Source organism: Heloderma suspectum, chromosome 3 (assembly GCF_057233095.1).
Source record: "Heloderma suspectum isolate Gila_16-S chromosome 3, 16-S_ref, whole genome shotgun sequence".
Lineage (NCBI taxonomy): Eukaryota > Metazoa > Chordata > Lepidosauria > Squamata > Helodermatidae > Heloderma > Heloderma suspectum.
This window is the reverse complement of record NC_139460.1, coordinates 47818135-47832304: the sequence shown is the minus strand read 5'-3', so window position 1 is coordinate 47832304 and position 14170 is coordinate 47818135. Positions and strand designations below refer to the sequence as shown.

The 14170-nt window shown below is 46.0% G+C and overlaps 1 protein-coding gene across 1 annotated transcript in view; it reads right to left on the bottom strand.

Moving 5' to 3' along the window:
- Positions 1-1592: 1592 nt before the first annotated feature.
- The window catches only part of DRD3 (dopamine receptor D3), a 35255-nt gene continuing 22677 nt past the window's right edge, over positions 1593-14170 (bottom strand). The window contains exons 2-6 of the mRNA XM_084841679.1: positions 13848-13960; positions 9138-9280; positions 6956-7146; positions 2298-2640; positions 1593-1789 (exon numbers count right to left, since the gene is read on the bottom strand). Coding sequence (XP_084697805.1) covers positions 1593-1789; positions 2298-2640; positions 6956-7146; positions 9138-9280; positions 13848-13960 — 987 coding nt within the window. The remainder of the gene's footprint in view (positions 1790-2297; positions 2641-6955; positions 7147-9137; positions 9281-13847; positions 13961-14170) is intronic.

Sequence of the window (14170 nt, the reverse complement as noted above, 5' to 3'; positions counted from 1 at the left end):
GGTAAAAAGGAGGAACCTGGGAACTACAGACCAGACAGTCTGACTTCAATCTTTGGGAAAATTCTAGAGCAGATTATAAAGCAATCAATCTGTAAGCACCTTGAAAACAATGCAGTGATTGCTTGAAGCCAACATGAATTTGTCAAGAACAAATCCTGCAAGACGAATCTGATCTCTTTGATCAGGTAGCCTCCCTTGTGGACTGTGGGAATGCTGTGGATATATCGCGACTTCAGCAAAGCGCCCCATGATATCCTGATTAGCAAACTAGCTCAAAGTGGACTAGATGAAACAACCATCAGGTGGATCCACAGTTGGCTACAGAATCGGACTCAAAGAATACTTATTAATGGGATCTTCTCAAACTGGGGAGAGGTAACGAGGGGGGAACCACAGGGCTCAGTCCTGGGCCCAGTGCTCTCCAACATTTTTATTAATGACTTGGAGGAGGAAGTGCAGGGAAGGCTTATCAGATTTGCAGTTGACACAAAATTGGGTGGGATAGCTAATACCCTGGAAGAGAGAAACAAGATTCAAAGTGATCTTGATAGGCTGGAGCACTGGGCTGAAAACAATAGAATGAAATTTAACAGGGATAAATGCCAAGTTCTGCACCTAGGAAAAAGAAATGAAATGCACAGTTACAAGATGGGGGATACTTGGCTCAACAATACTACAAATGGGAAGAATCTTGGAATTATTGTAGATCACAAGCTGAATATGAGCCAACAATGTGATGCCGCTGCAAAAAAGGCCAATGCTATTTGGGGCTGCATTAATAGAAGTATAGCTTCCAAATCCTGGGAAGTACTAGTTCTCCTCTACTCAGGACTGGTTAGGCCTCATCTGGAGTACTGTGTCCAGTTCTGGGCACCACAATTTAAGAAGGATGCAGACAAGCTGGAGAGGGTTCAGAGGAGGGCAACAAAGATGATCAGGGGACTGGAAACAAAGCCCTATGAGGACAGACTGAAGGAACTGGGCACATTTAGCCTTGAGAAGAGAAGACTGAGAGGAGATAGGATAGCGCTCTTCAAGTACTTGAAAGGTTGTCACAGAGAGGAAGGCCAGGATCTCTTCTCGATCATGCCAAGAGTGCAGGACATGGAATAATGGGCTCAAGTGACAGGAAGCCAGATTCTGGCAGAACACCAGGAAAAACTTCCTCACTGTTAAAGCAATACGACAATGGAAGCAATTACTAGGGAGGTAATGGGCTCTCCTACACTGGAGGCATTCAAGACGAGGCTGGGCAGCCATCTGTCAGGGATGCTTTGACTTGATTCCTGCATTAAGCAGGGGGTTGGACTTGATGGTCTTATAGGCCTCTTCTGACCCTACCACTCTATGATTCTATGATTCTATTAATCTAGTGTAGCCTGTTGGTTCTTTCTTCACCAGTGTTTAACAGTGAACACAGGAATCCTACTACAATCAATCAATCAATCAATCAATCAATCAATTCCCACAGTGGTTTGTAGAGTAAACCCATGGCAAAGTGGTTCCAACTCCTTTCTCGCTGATGGCTAAGAAAATCCATCCAGGTGTGTACTTTATCTGCCGCATCCAGATGGCATGTAATGTGGTGCTGCTCAGCAATACAGGATCTTGAGGAAAGCTTTACGGAACTCATTGTTGAAGGTGGTGTAGATGACAGGGTTGAGGGCGCTGTTGACATATCCAAGCCACGTGGTAGCACTGTACAGCTCTGGGGAGATGTGACACGTGTGGCAGTGGGTATTCAGTATATGTGTTAAGAAGAATGGCAGCCAGCAGACTATGAAAGTCCCTAGGATTTAAAAGGAGACATCATCACCACTTTGGCCCAGGCTGGTCCTCCCATGAGGCAGAGAGAGAGAGCCGCCTCAAGTTGCAGATGCTTAGGAGAGGGCATGGCTATCTGGGAAACCCTGGATGGCCAGACTAGGACACCAGGAGGGCTTGATTTGGCCCCCAGGACTGGGGATCTGCAACCCTGGTGTAATCTGTCTGCTCAAAATCTTTCTCCCTCTTGCCTCAAGCTCCTTTGCCACCTGTAGGGGAAATGATATGTGTGCTCATATCTTTTCCCTCAAAGATGGAAAGAAGAGCTTTGGTAACAGGTTTTGAGCAGGAAAATAAGGAGAAGGGAAAGCACCCCTCCTCCCTGTGCTTCCTCCAAGCAAATTCACAACCTGCTGCACCTGATTTTCCTTAAAACCAAACAAAACCTGTTGAGATCTTCCATGCAATATTTAGTTTGATCCTCTTTCCTGTGCAGACTGCCTTCCAAAAGCAATGGAAATGCCGCTACTTACCAAGAACGATAGCTAGCATTTGTGTGGCCTTCTTCTCTCTGAGTTGTATTGTCCGCTGCTGCTGAGGTGGTAGCTTCAAGGAAGTGGTGGTTTTGCCATTGCTGAGTTTGCGCACTTCTAGGCTTTGTTCCTTCGTTTTTCTCCTCATCTTTAGGTCAACTGCCTCTTTATCCCCTGTACTGGAGAAGGAAGTTTCATGGCAGAAACTGCAATACTGTTGCAGTTCAGTGGGTGTCAGGGGCTTCTTTTCAGCAGGCAGCCTCTGGTCCGAGCACTTTAGCTGCAAACAACAGGACAGTGCATCTGGAGGCCTTCGGTGCAAAGCCTTTTTTTCTATATGTTGCTGAAAATCAAGAGGCCAAGTACAGTCAGGAACCACTTCTGATCTGATAGATCTGATACTTACTAATAGATACTTATGATCTGATCTTATAGTCTGAGAGAAGAAGCTCTCTCTTTTGACACCAAAGTGAATAGCCCTGAGTCAACAAAAGCAAAGCCATTCTTATATGCAAAGGTGTTAGGAAGTCTAGCATCCGCAGCTGAAAAGTGGAACTGAATTTTGTTTCCTATTCTTGGGATGAAGTGGTTTCTGTACAATACACAGGCTTTGCTCCTTAGGGCGCAATCCTATCGATTGAGCCCTTGCTACTCAGAAGCCAGCAGGGTGGGAGGAACAGCAAAGGCAAACTTCACCTTCCAGTCCTCAATCTTTGGTGATTTTCACTAGATGGGCTTTTCAGCCTTTCCAGTGAGGGCACTGTGGAGGGGGAAGAAAGGAGGCTGGAAGAAGTTCAGGGTATCTTGTATCCCAGCCTCTCCAGTCCCTTCCCCTCTACACACACCAGAACGTCCCCTTTCCGCCTCCTCTGAAGTCATTTTTCTGACCTTGGAGGGCAGCTGACATGGTTATTTCCATGCTGGCTATGAGGGGGTGGGGTCAGATCTCCGACTCCCCCTTCCAAAGTCAAAGCGTTGTCTCTCAGCCTCGGAAGGGTTTTTCCAAGCAAGCCTATGGTTCCTGGGATGCCCTCCCAGGGACCATAGGATTGCTCTCTTATTCCATTTATTGGTGCGATCCTAAAATTTTACATCCAGACAGCAAACCTGCCTTTGTCAAGAATCTGTGCAGTTTCCTACACTGTTGTGCCATTCCTTCTTTCCTGCTTGTTCTTCAATATACTGTCATGGAATGAAATGGCTGCATTTATCAAGGTTGTATTTATTGTGTTGTAAGATGACAGGGCTTGTGGGCAACATGTGGCCCACAAGCCAAATGCAGCCCTTTGCATACCCCAGTGCAGCCACACTCCCACCACCTCACTGAATTTGTGGGTTTTAGGGGGGAAATGGCATTTTTAGCTCCATGAAGCGCCAAACAGGTCAAATTTAGCTTGCAGTGAACCAAAATTTGACTCTTTTAGTGCTCTGTGGTGATTGAAGCTGTACCCCAGTGTATATCTTGCACCAATGATTCTGAAAATTCTAAGGATAAGATATTGGTACTGTTTGTACAGCAGGAATGTTGCAGGGCAGGATGACGATTGCTGCAGATACTCCTCTAATCCTATGCAGAATTTGTGCCTTTTTATTATTTTTATTACATTTAAATCCTACTTTGTGCTCCAAAGAGCTCAGGGGCAGTATACATGGTTCTCCCCCATCCCCATTTTATCTTTACAACAACCCTGAGAAGTAGGTTAGGCTGACAGAGATTGGTCACTGGTTGAATGGGGATTTGAACTTGGATCTCCCCATCTCTGTTTTGACACTTTTACTGCTATACAGGGCCGGCATCAAGGGTAGGCATGGTTGGGCACCTGCTGAGGGCCCACACTGCAGGAGGGGCCCACTGGCAGGAATGCCTTGGATTTGCTCCTCCTCTTTACTATTGCAACCTGCTTGTTCACCTGCCTCTCACTTGGGCCCAGACAACAGTGGTGGTGAGAAGGAGGAGCAGTAGATGCCCCTGCCGCCTTGGTCACCGGTTCACTGCCTGTCATTGGTAGCAATGGTGAGAAACAGGATGAGGAGCAATAGCAGGTGGTGACAATGGCAGTGAGAAGGTAAACTCAATGAGGAAGGCCCATTGAGGGTGTCTTGCTCAAGGGCTCTCAAAAACCTGGAGCTGGCACTGCTACGATATTATACTCTGCTTAGTTGCCAGTTAGCATAAAACTTATCCAAATGATCCACAAAGCATTGCAGATTGCACATGTAAATATTGCACATTAAGGGTGCAATCCTGTGGCCACTAGTCAGTGGCTAGATGGCCATAGAATCATAGAATAGTAGGGTTGGAAGGGGCCTACAAGACCATCAAGTCCAACCCCCTGCTCAGTGCAGGTATCCAGGTCAGAGCATCCCTGACAGATGGCTGTCCAGCCTCATCTTGAAGGCCTCCAGTGTGGGAGAGCCCATCTCCCTAGGTAATTGGTTCCATTGTTGTATTGCTGTATGCCCCATGCTTCAAGGTTGGATCTCTGAGAACCAACCTTCACCCTCTCCTGCGCTGCCTCGTAGGCAGTGTGAAACAGCCAGGCACTCCGCACTTGGAAGAGGAGCATGGAGCTGCAAAAATGGGGCATTCCTGGGGGCGTGCCGGGGCGGGGAAGTCGGAAATCTGGTACGACACATCCAATGTGTTGTCTGGCTGCTGCTTCCCATGCTCTGCCTTCCCGCAGCTAGACACCTGAAATCAGCAAATGCAGGGCGGCTGAAGCTCAGAGAGGACGATCCCCTCCGCGCTTCTCCTGCCCTGCATTGGATAGGTAGTCACCTCTGAGTTCAGAGGCGGCTGCCTATCCTGGTAGGATTGCTCCCTTAAATATCCAATGCATGGCCAGTGCATCAGATATTTAAAATACTTGCATTCCAAAGAATATGTGTCTCCAATGAAATCAGCAGTTAGAAACTTTATTCATAATGCAACAGCTGGAGTTGCCTGTATCCACCATCTCTTCCCAATTTTATTGCCTGAAGTAGCTCACCTATGTGTGCTGTAAGGCAGGGGTCCCCAACCCCTGGGCCGCAGGCCAGTACCGGTCCATGGCCTGTCAGCAACCGGGCTGCAGGGGTGTGTGAAACCCCCTCACATTTGGTCTGCGGGGGGGAGGCGAGGGGGGGAGGCGATCTGTCCCCCCCCCAGAATCCTCGCTGGGCCTGGCCGGCTTCGCTCCATGGCGAGTCCGCGGAGCTGCTGGCCAGCTCCGGCCGCTGGCAGACTTCCAGCTGCTGGGACGCAAATGGTGTCTGCTATGCGGACGCCATTTGCATCCCTGTTCTACAAGTAATAGGCTGCGTAAATCTTTACGTAGCTGATTACTGCAAAGAATAGGGACACAAATGGCGTCCGCATAGCGGACGCCATTTGCGTCCCAGTGGTTGGAAGTCCGCCAGCGGAAAACCACCCCCCCCAGTCCGTGGAAAAATTGGACCGGTCCCTGGCGCCAAAAAGGTTGGGGACTGCTGCTGTAAGGGTATTGATGACATTTGGTGTTTCCGACAGATTTTCAATACCTCATTATTTATTTTATTTATTTATTTCATTTCTATACCGCCCAATAGCCGAAGCTCTCTGTCATTATTATCATTATCATTAATGTCATTTATGGCTATAAACCTGAACCAGAAAATACAATACTTGCTCCCAAAAGAGAATAATAAAATTAGTGGTTCAAAGGCAAGTAATTTCACTTGCTAGTGCTTGTTACTGCAGAAATGAGTTATTCCTGTGAGGCAGGGGTGCAGAACCATGGCGCGGGATGCATGATGTCAGGTGGGTGTGGATTCTCTACCCAGTACTTCGGCCAGGGACCAAGTTTCACTGTGTGCAGACTTTCCTGGTCAGGATTGGGCATCAGCCAGGGAGCAAATGATGCTTCAGAGGAGTGAAGGGGGTTAGGGGCACAATCCTATGCATATTTAGACAGAAAAAGTCCTACAACTCCCAGCATTCCCCAGCCAGGCATGCTGGCTGGGGAATGTTGGGAGTTGTAGGACTGTTTTCTGCTTAACGTGCATAGGGTTGCACTTTAAGCCATCTTGGCTTCACCTGCCCCACATGCACCCCAATGGGGCAAGGTGCAGGGTGGGTGAGGCACTGGCTGATTGATTCACCTAGGACCTCGGTAGCTTTGCTCACCCTATGCCTTCCCCATTGGGGTGGGTGTGGGGCAGGTGAAACTGAGCCAGCACGTCCCCTTTGTTCTTCCCCCTCACCCAGGGCAATGGGCATTGTACACTAGCAGCGACTGAATGGATTCACTGAGTGCTGCAGGCTCAGTCACCTCAATCCAGAGATTAAATGATGCCCAGAGACTGACAGTGGGGAGACAATGGAAAGCAGAGGCATGAGGTGTGTTGGTAGCAGCTGGATAGGGAGAAAGCAATGGAGGAAGGCACTGGTGGGCAATATGTGGCCCTCCAGACGTTTCAGCCTACAGCTCCCCTCAGCCCTAGCCAGCATAGCCAATGATGAGGGACCATGGCCAAAACATCTGGGTGGCCACAGGTTGCCAGGTGTCTGAACTAGGCAGACTATTGTGAGGGAATGGCACAAGATGTATAGAAGCTGGCCAGGTAGATATATCCAGCAGTGTTTCTAGGATGGAGAGGTGGGACACAAAAGATCTGGCCAATGCGGAAAGGGGTCATACTTTCTGTTTGTAACAGATTTTGATGTTGTGGCTGCCTTGTCTGGTGAGGATTCGCTTCCTCTGTCTTTGCCTCAGCACAATGTAAATCCGGATGTAGAGCAGCAGGGTCACCAAGAATGGAAGATAAAAGGAGACCACAGAGGAATAGATAACGAAGTCGGGATTGGAGATGGAACAAATATTTGGATCACCTGAGGCAGAAAGAAAAGAGCAAAACAGAAAGAGGAAGGCAGAGCAACTTCGAAAGGACAAGAATATGTGGTGCACCATAAAGGCCATCTAGGATATGGGTCTAAGGACAAACACACCATGGTTTTTCTAACCAGGGCTGGCCCAAGACATTTTGCTGCCTGAGGCAGAGCAGCAAACGCTGCCCCTCACCCACCCAAGTGAAGGTGCATAGGATGCAAAGCCAGGCACGTTATTTGGGCACCTGAGGCACAAATCCCACAAGCACCTGTCCTCATCTCTAGCAGTAAAAATACAATATTAACAAGCTAACAAATTGCTGCCCTTTTAAATCTGCTGCCTGAGACAGCTGCTTTGCTCTGCCTCAAGGTAGGGCCAGCCCTGTTCCTAACAATAAAACCTGTTGGATAGTGGAACCAACTGCCTTGGGGAGGTGGTGGGCTCTCCTTTGCCAGAAATATTTAAACAGAGACTGTAGAGCCAGCTGTCAGGGCTGCTGTATTTGCATCCTGCATTGTAGATTCTGCATTGAGCAGGGGGTTGCTCTGGATGACCTCCAAGATACCTTCCAACTCATAAAATTTTATGGATTTTTTAAAACAATAAACCTAGATGTTTGTGAGTAGAAATGAAGTTTGATGGGGCTGGAGAGCTAGTATTGATCTATTTCTTTTCCAGTAAGCACTGTCATGTCATGTCCCTACTCAACAGAAGATAGGTCTTCCACACAATTTCCAAAGGGGTAGCAGTGTTAGTCTGCTGCAGTAGAAACGATAGCACCTTAAAGACTAACACATTTAAGGTACAATCCTATGCAGGTTTAGACAGAAAAAAAGTCCTTCAACTCCCAGCATGCCCCAGCCAGCATGACTGGCTGGGGCATGCTGGGAGTTGTAGGACTTTTTTTTCTGTCTAAACCTTCATAGGGTTGTAGCTTTATTCTGGGCAAAAGCTTTTGTGGACACTGTCTGCTGCATCTGATGAAGTGGACAGTGTCCATGAAAGCTTATGCCAGAATACATGCATCAGTCTTTAAGGTGCCACAAGGATCTTCGTTGTTATTCTTCCACACAGTTGTTGTAACAAAGAAGAGGCTGAAGTATTAAAGGTGAGGTCCCCGATTAGGAAAAGGGCCTTATGGATGCCAAGGGAACCCATGGGTGCCGTGGGTTCCCTTAGTATTCATAAGGCCCTTTCCATAATTGTTATTATTTTTTTTATGTTTTCCTGGTGGCTGGGCTGCACTGCAAAGTGTTCTCAGATGAAATTGCACTTTGCTTTGGTAAACATATAAACAAGAAAAGTAAAAGGGCTGCTTCTCCTGCTGCTTGGTACGCTTGGGAGGTTGATGAGAAGATGGAGGGGAGAGCAGTGGGAATGAGGGGGAGGTTGGCAGAAGCAACATGGCAATTGTGGGTGAGGTGCCCATCAGGATGTTGGGGAGGACAACTGTGAAACTTTGGGAGTATTGGTATCACCATAGGAAGGGTCACGAAGGCACAACCCAATGTGGGGAGAAAGCAAGTCAAGGGTGTGGGTGTATTTGCTGGGTGTCTGCAGTGTGGGGTCTGTGGTTTTTGTGTGTTTGCAGTGTGGCGTGTGTTTGGGGGAAATTTATTTGGGGATGTTCTTCCTGTTAATGTGGGTTCAAAGGAGTAGTTTTGTGTTTTTGGGTTCACACCCCACCTTTCACTTGTACTCAGGTTCTGGGCAAGTTACCTGTCTTTCAGCATCACCAATTTCCCTCCTGTGAAATGAGTGTTTTGTGACCTGCCGCACTCACCACAGCAGCCATTTTGTGCATGGGCACACTTCCCATTGGCAGCCATTTTTTGACAGCACCCATGACATTTTCCCAAAGCTCCAAATGTGCTCTCTGGCCTCTAAAGGTTGAAGACTCTTGATTAAAGTATTGAGTAATGATTCCAAGCTATAATAGCAGCCACACCCATATGTGGGTATGAAGACCATACTTCAAGATATTGTTGTTTACCTGTAGTATTGAATCCAAAGAGAAGAGGGCAGGAAACAGCAAATGCCAGCAGCCAGACTATTGCTATCATGGTGGAGACTCTCCGGCAAGATCTGGGCCCTGTGCTGTATTGATAATGAATAGGCATAACCACTGCAGTGTATCTGCAAAGTGAATCAACTCCAAAAAAAGGGTGATGAAAAAGAAGGGGGAAGTCAGGAAAAGAGAAAGTGAAAACAAAGTTGAATCCAAAATGGAAGAACATAAAAGAAGAGAAAGGAAAACATAAAACAGAAATCATATAATGGTGGAAACAATAGCCAACAAAGAAAATGGGGGGTTGAATAGTAAAAATGGAGATGAAAAAGACAAGCACAGTGGGAAAGACAATGAAAAAAAGGAATAAGTGAACTACATAGTTACTTATCATCAAAGTTAAGAAGATGCAGAGGATCAAAGACCTAACTAATAATGAGGGAAGGAGATTTCTACAGTAAAGCTTTCTGCATGTATGTGTGTGTGAGATGTATGTATTTGTAAGCACCACTTCACGTTACATCCCTTGACATTGTCAGGGGCTGTATCCATTTGTAATTGGGTCTGGATAGTCTTGCTAATGAAGAGCAGCCTCTGGATGCTGTAATTCTGAGTGAAGGTGCAATGTCAAGGGGTGATTAACCCTTTCTTATGGACAGTGGTGTAGTGGTAAATTTTGAAGGGCAGGCACTCCTTGTGGCAGTTCCAGTAGTCCCCCCCCCACACACAAGGATTGTCTAAACATTCAGGCAGCTGTGTTGATCCATATCAACAAATCAGTTTCAGCAGTTTTCATCTTCACCAGGAGCAATTTTTTTTTGTAACGCTATTGGGTATGAATTGCCCATTCAGGACCAAGCCACCCCCAAAATACTTTGCATTACAATTGTTGTTGTTCAGTCGTTAAATCGTGTCCGACTCTTCATGACTCCATGGAGCATAGCACACCAGGCCTTCCTGTCCTCTGCTCTCTCCCGGAGTGTGCTCAGGTTCATATTCATTGCATCAGTGATGCTGTCTAGCCATCTCATCCTCTGCCATCCCCTTCTCCTTTTGCCTTCAATCTTTCCAAGCATCAGGGTCTTTTCCAGGGAGTTTTCTCTTCGCATTAGGTGGCCAAAATATTTGAGCTTCAGCTTCAGTATCTGTCCTTCCAATGAGCACTCAGGGTTGATTTCCTTTAGGATTGACTGATTTGACCTCCTTACAGTCCAGGGGACTCGTAAGAGTCTACTCCAGCGCCACAGTTCGAAAGCATCAATTCTTTGGCGCTCAGCCTTCCTTATAGTCCAGCTCTCACAGCCATACGTTGCTACTGGGAAAACCATAGCTTTGATTAGACAAACCTTTGTCGGCAAGGTGATGTCTCTGCTTCTTACTATGCTGTCTAAGTTTGCCATAGCTTTCCTCCCAAGGAGCAAGCATCTTTTAAATTCATGGCCACAGTCACCATCTGCGGTGATCTTGGAGCCCAAGAAAGTAAAATCTGTCACTGCTTCCATTTCTTCCCCTTCTATATGCCAGGAAGTGATGGGGCCAGATGCCATGATCTTCATTTTTTAATGCTGAGTTTCAAACCAGCTTTTGCACTCTCCACTTTCACCGTCAACAAGAGGCTCTTTAGATCCTCTTCGCTTTCTGCCATTAGGGTGGTATCGTCTGCGTATCTGAGGTAGTTGATAATTCTCCTGGCAATCTTAATTCCGACCTGTGATTCATCCAACCTGACATTTCTCATGATGTACTCTGCATATAAATTAAATAAGCAGGGCGACAATATGCAGCCTTGTCGTACTCCTTTCCCAATTTTGAACCAATCGGAACAATCGGTTGTTCCATGTCCAGTTCTTACTGTTGCTTCTTGACCCTCATACAGGTTTCTCAGAAGACAGGTAAGGTGGTCTGGTACTCCCATCTCTTTCAGAATTTGCCAGAGTTTGTTGTGATCCACACCATCAAAGGCTTTAGCGTAGTCAAATGAAGCAGAAATAGACGTTTTTCTGGAATTCTCTTGCTTTCTTCTTGATCCAGCGAATGTTGGTGATTTGATCTCTAGTTCCTCTGCCTCTTCGAAACCCCGCTTGTACTTCCGGTAGTTCTCGGTTCACATACTGCTGAAGCCTAGCTTGTAGGATTTTGAGCATAACCTGGCATGTGAAATGAGCGCAATTGTACGGTAGTTTGAACACTCTTTGGCATTGCCCTTCTTTGGAATTGGAATGTAAACTGACCTTTTCCAATCTTGTGGCCAGTGTTGAGTGTTCCAAATTTGTTGGCATATTGAGTGCAGCACTTCAACAGCATCATCTTTTAGGATTTTAAATAGCTCAGCTGGAATGCTGTCATCTCTGCTAGCTTTGTTGTTAGTAATGCTTCCTAAAGCCCACTTGACTTCACTCTCTAGGATGTCCGGCTCAGGTTAAGTGACCGCACTATCATGGCTATCAGGGACATTAAGATCTTTCCTGTTTAGTTCTTATGTGTATTCTTTCCATCTCTTCCTAATCTCATCTGCTTCTGTTAGGTCCCTGCCTTCTTTGTCCTTTATCATGCCCGTCTTTGCACAAAACGTTCCCTTGAGATCTCTGATTTTCTGGAAAAGATCTCTAGTCTTTCCCATTCTATTGTTTTCCTCGATTTCTTTGCATTGTTTATTTAAGAAGGCCTTCTTGTCTTTCCTTGCTATTCTCTAGAACTCTGCATTCAGTTGGATATATCTTCCCCTTTCTCCTTTGCTTTTCGCTTCCCTTCTTTGCTCAGCTACTTGTAAAGCCTCATCAGATAGCCACTTTGCTTTCTTGCATTTCTTTTTCTTTGGGATGGATTGAGTTGCTGCCTCCTGAACAATGTTACGGACCTCCGTCCGCAGTTCCTCAGGCACTCTGTCTATCAGGTCTAATCCCGTAAATCTATTCCTCACCTCCACTGTATATTCATAAGGGATATGGTTTAGTGGTTTTCCCTACGTTCTTCAATTTAAGCTGAAATTTTGCAGCAAGAAGCTCATGATCTGAGCCACAGTCAGCTCCAGGTCTTGTTTTTACGGCCTGTATAGAGCTTCTCCATCTTTGGCTGCAAAGTACATAATCAATCTGTTTTCAGTATTGACCATCTGGTGATGTCCATGTGTAGAGTTGCCTCTTGTGCTGTTGGAAAAGAGTATTTGCTATGATCAGGATGTTCTCTTGGCAAAACTCTATTAGCCTTTGTCCTGCTTCATTTTGTACACCAAGGCCATGCCTGCCTGTTATCCCAGTTATTTCTTGACTTCCTACTTTAGCATTCCAATCCCCTATGATGAAGAGGACATCTTTTTTTGGTGTTACTTCTAGAAGGTGTTGTAGGTCTTCATAGAACCAATCAAACTCAGCTTCTTTGGCCTCAGTGGTTGGGGCATAGACTTGAATTACTGTGATGTTGAATGGTTTGCCTTGGATTCATACTGAGATCATTCTGTCATTTTTGAGATTGTACCCCAGTACTGCTTTTCCCACCCTTTTCTTGACTATGAGTGCTACTCCATTTCTTCTATGGGATTCTTGCCCACAGTAGTAGATATAATGGTCACCTGAATTAAATTCGCCCATGCCTGTCCATTTTAGTTCACTGATTCCCAAGATGTTGATGTTTAATCTTGCCATCTCATGTTTGACCACCTCCAGCTTACCTTGATTCATTGATCTGACATTCCAGGTTCCTAAACAATATTGTTCTTTATAGCATCAGACTTTCTTTTCACCACCAGACACATCCACAGCTGAGTGTCCTTTCGGCTTTGGCCCAGCCGCTTCACTCTTTCTGGTGCTACTTGGAAATTCCCTCTGCTCTTCCCCAGTAGTATATTGGACACCTTCCGACCTGAGGGGCTCATCTTCTGGCGTCATATCTTTTAGCCTTGTGATAGTTCCATGGGGTTTTCTTGGCAAGAATACTGGAGTGGGTTGCCATTTCCTTCTCCAGTGGACCACATTTTGTCAGAACTCTCCACCATGACCTGTCCGTCTTGGGTGGCCTTGCACGGCATAGCTTATGGCTTCATTGAGTTACGCAAGCCCCTTCGCCACAACAAGGCAGTGATCCATGAAGGGCTTGCATTACAATAGGGAATCATTTATTGTTGCTGGTAAAATTCATTTCCGCTCAGCTACTCTGGGGATTGCATATAAGCACAGAGGGAACAGGGAATTCTGAGTGGCTGGGTGGCAGATGACGTGATCTATGACACCACTGCCTACAGACATTTCCCTGCTCAAAATAGCATGCTCCCTTTGTGGGGATTTTAGTTTGTGGGCTTCAGATACAGGATTATGAGTGGAGAAAATGGCCAGTGCAGCAAAGGTTAAGCACCCCTCCCCACTTCTCTAAAAATTGCAGCCTTCTGGAGCTGTTTTTCATGAAAAAAAAATAGGTTGAGGCTTCATTACATGTATCTAACATATATGTAGTTTGCCTTCACATCTGCTTAACTTTATCAAACAGCATCCAGGGCCCTGAGTTATTTTGCTACAGAGACCCATATTGGGAAGCTGATGTGTGCTACATTTACCAAAAATTCAATATGTGGCACAACCCTTGGATAAGTTGTGATTACTACTTCTATCCGTAACATATTCAAATTCAACACACTTTCCCCCTGTTGGCCCATCTGGAAATCTGCTTCCACCCCACCTTACTATCATGCTCTCTGGTTCTTACCTGTCAATGCTGATGGCACAGAGATTTAAAATGCTGGCTGTGCACATCATCACATCCATAGTTACAAATATATCACAGCAGACACGGCCGAAATTCCAGACTCCTCCCGTCACCTGAATATCAATCACAAAACATCACTATTGCTTTTCAGTGAATAGTAATACCCAGCAGTTGCACCTTCCCATCAGAGTTATTAAATTGTTTTATATGAACATTAATGTATGAAGTTTCATGGTGCCCCTGAGAAATAAGGATTATTATTCTCTATGCTGCAGAAGGAGGAAACTGAGAATTGTCCCAAGGGATCTGGAGTTGTAGGTATG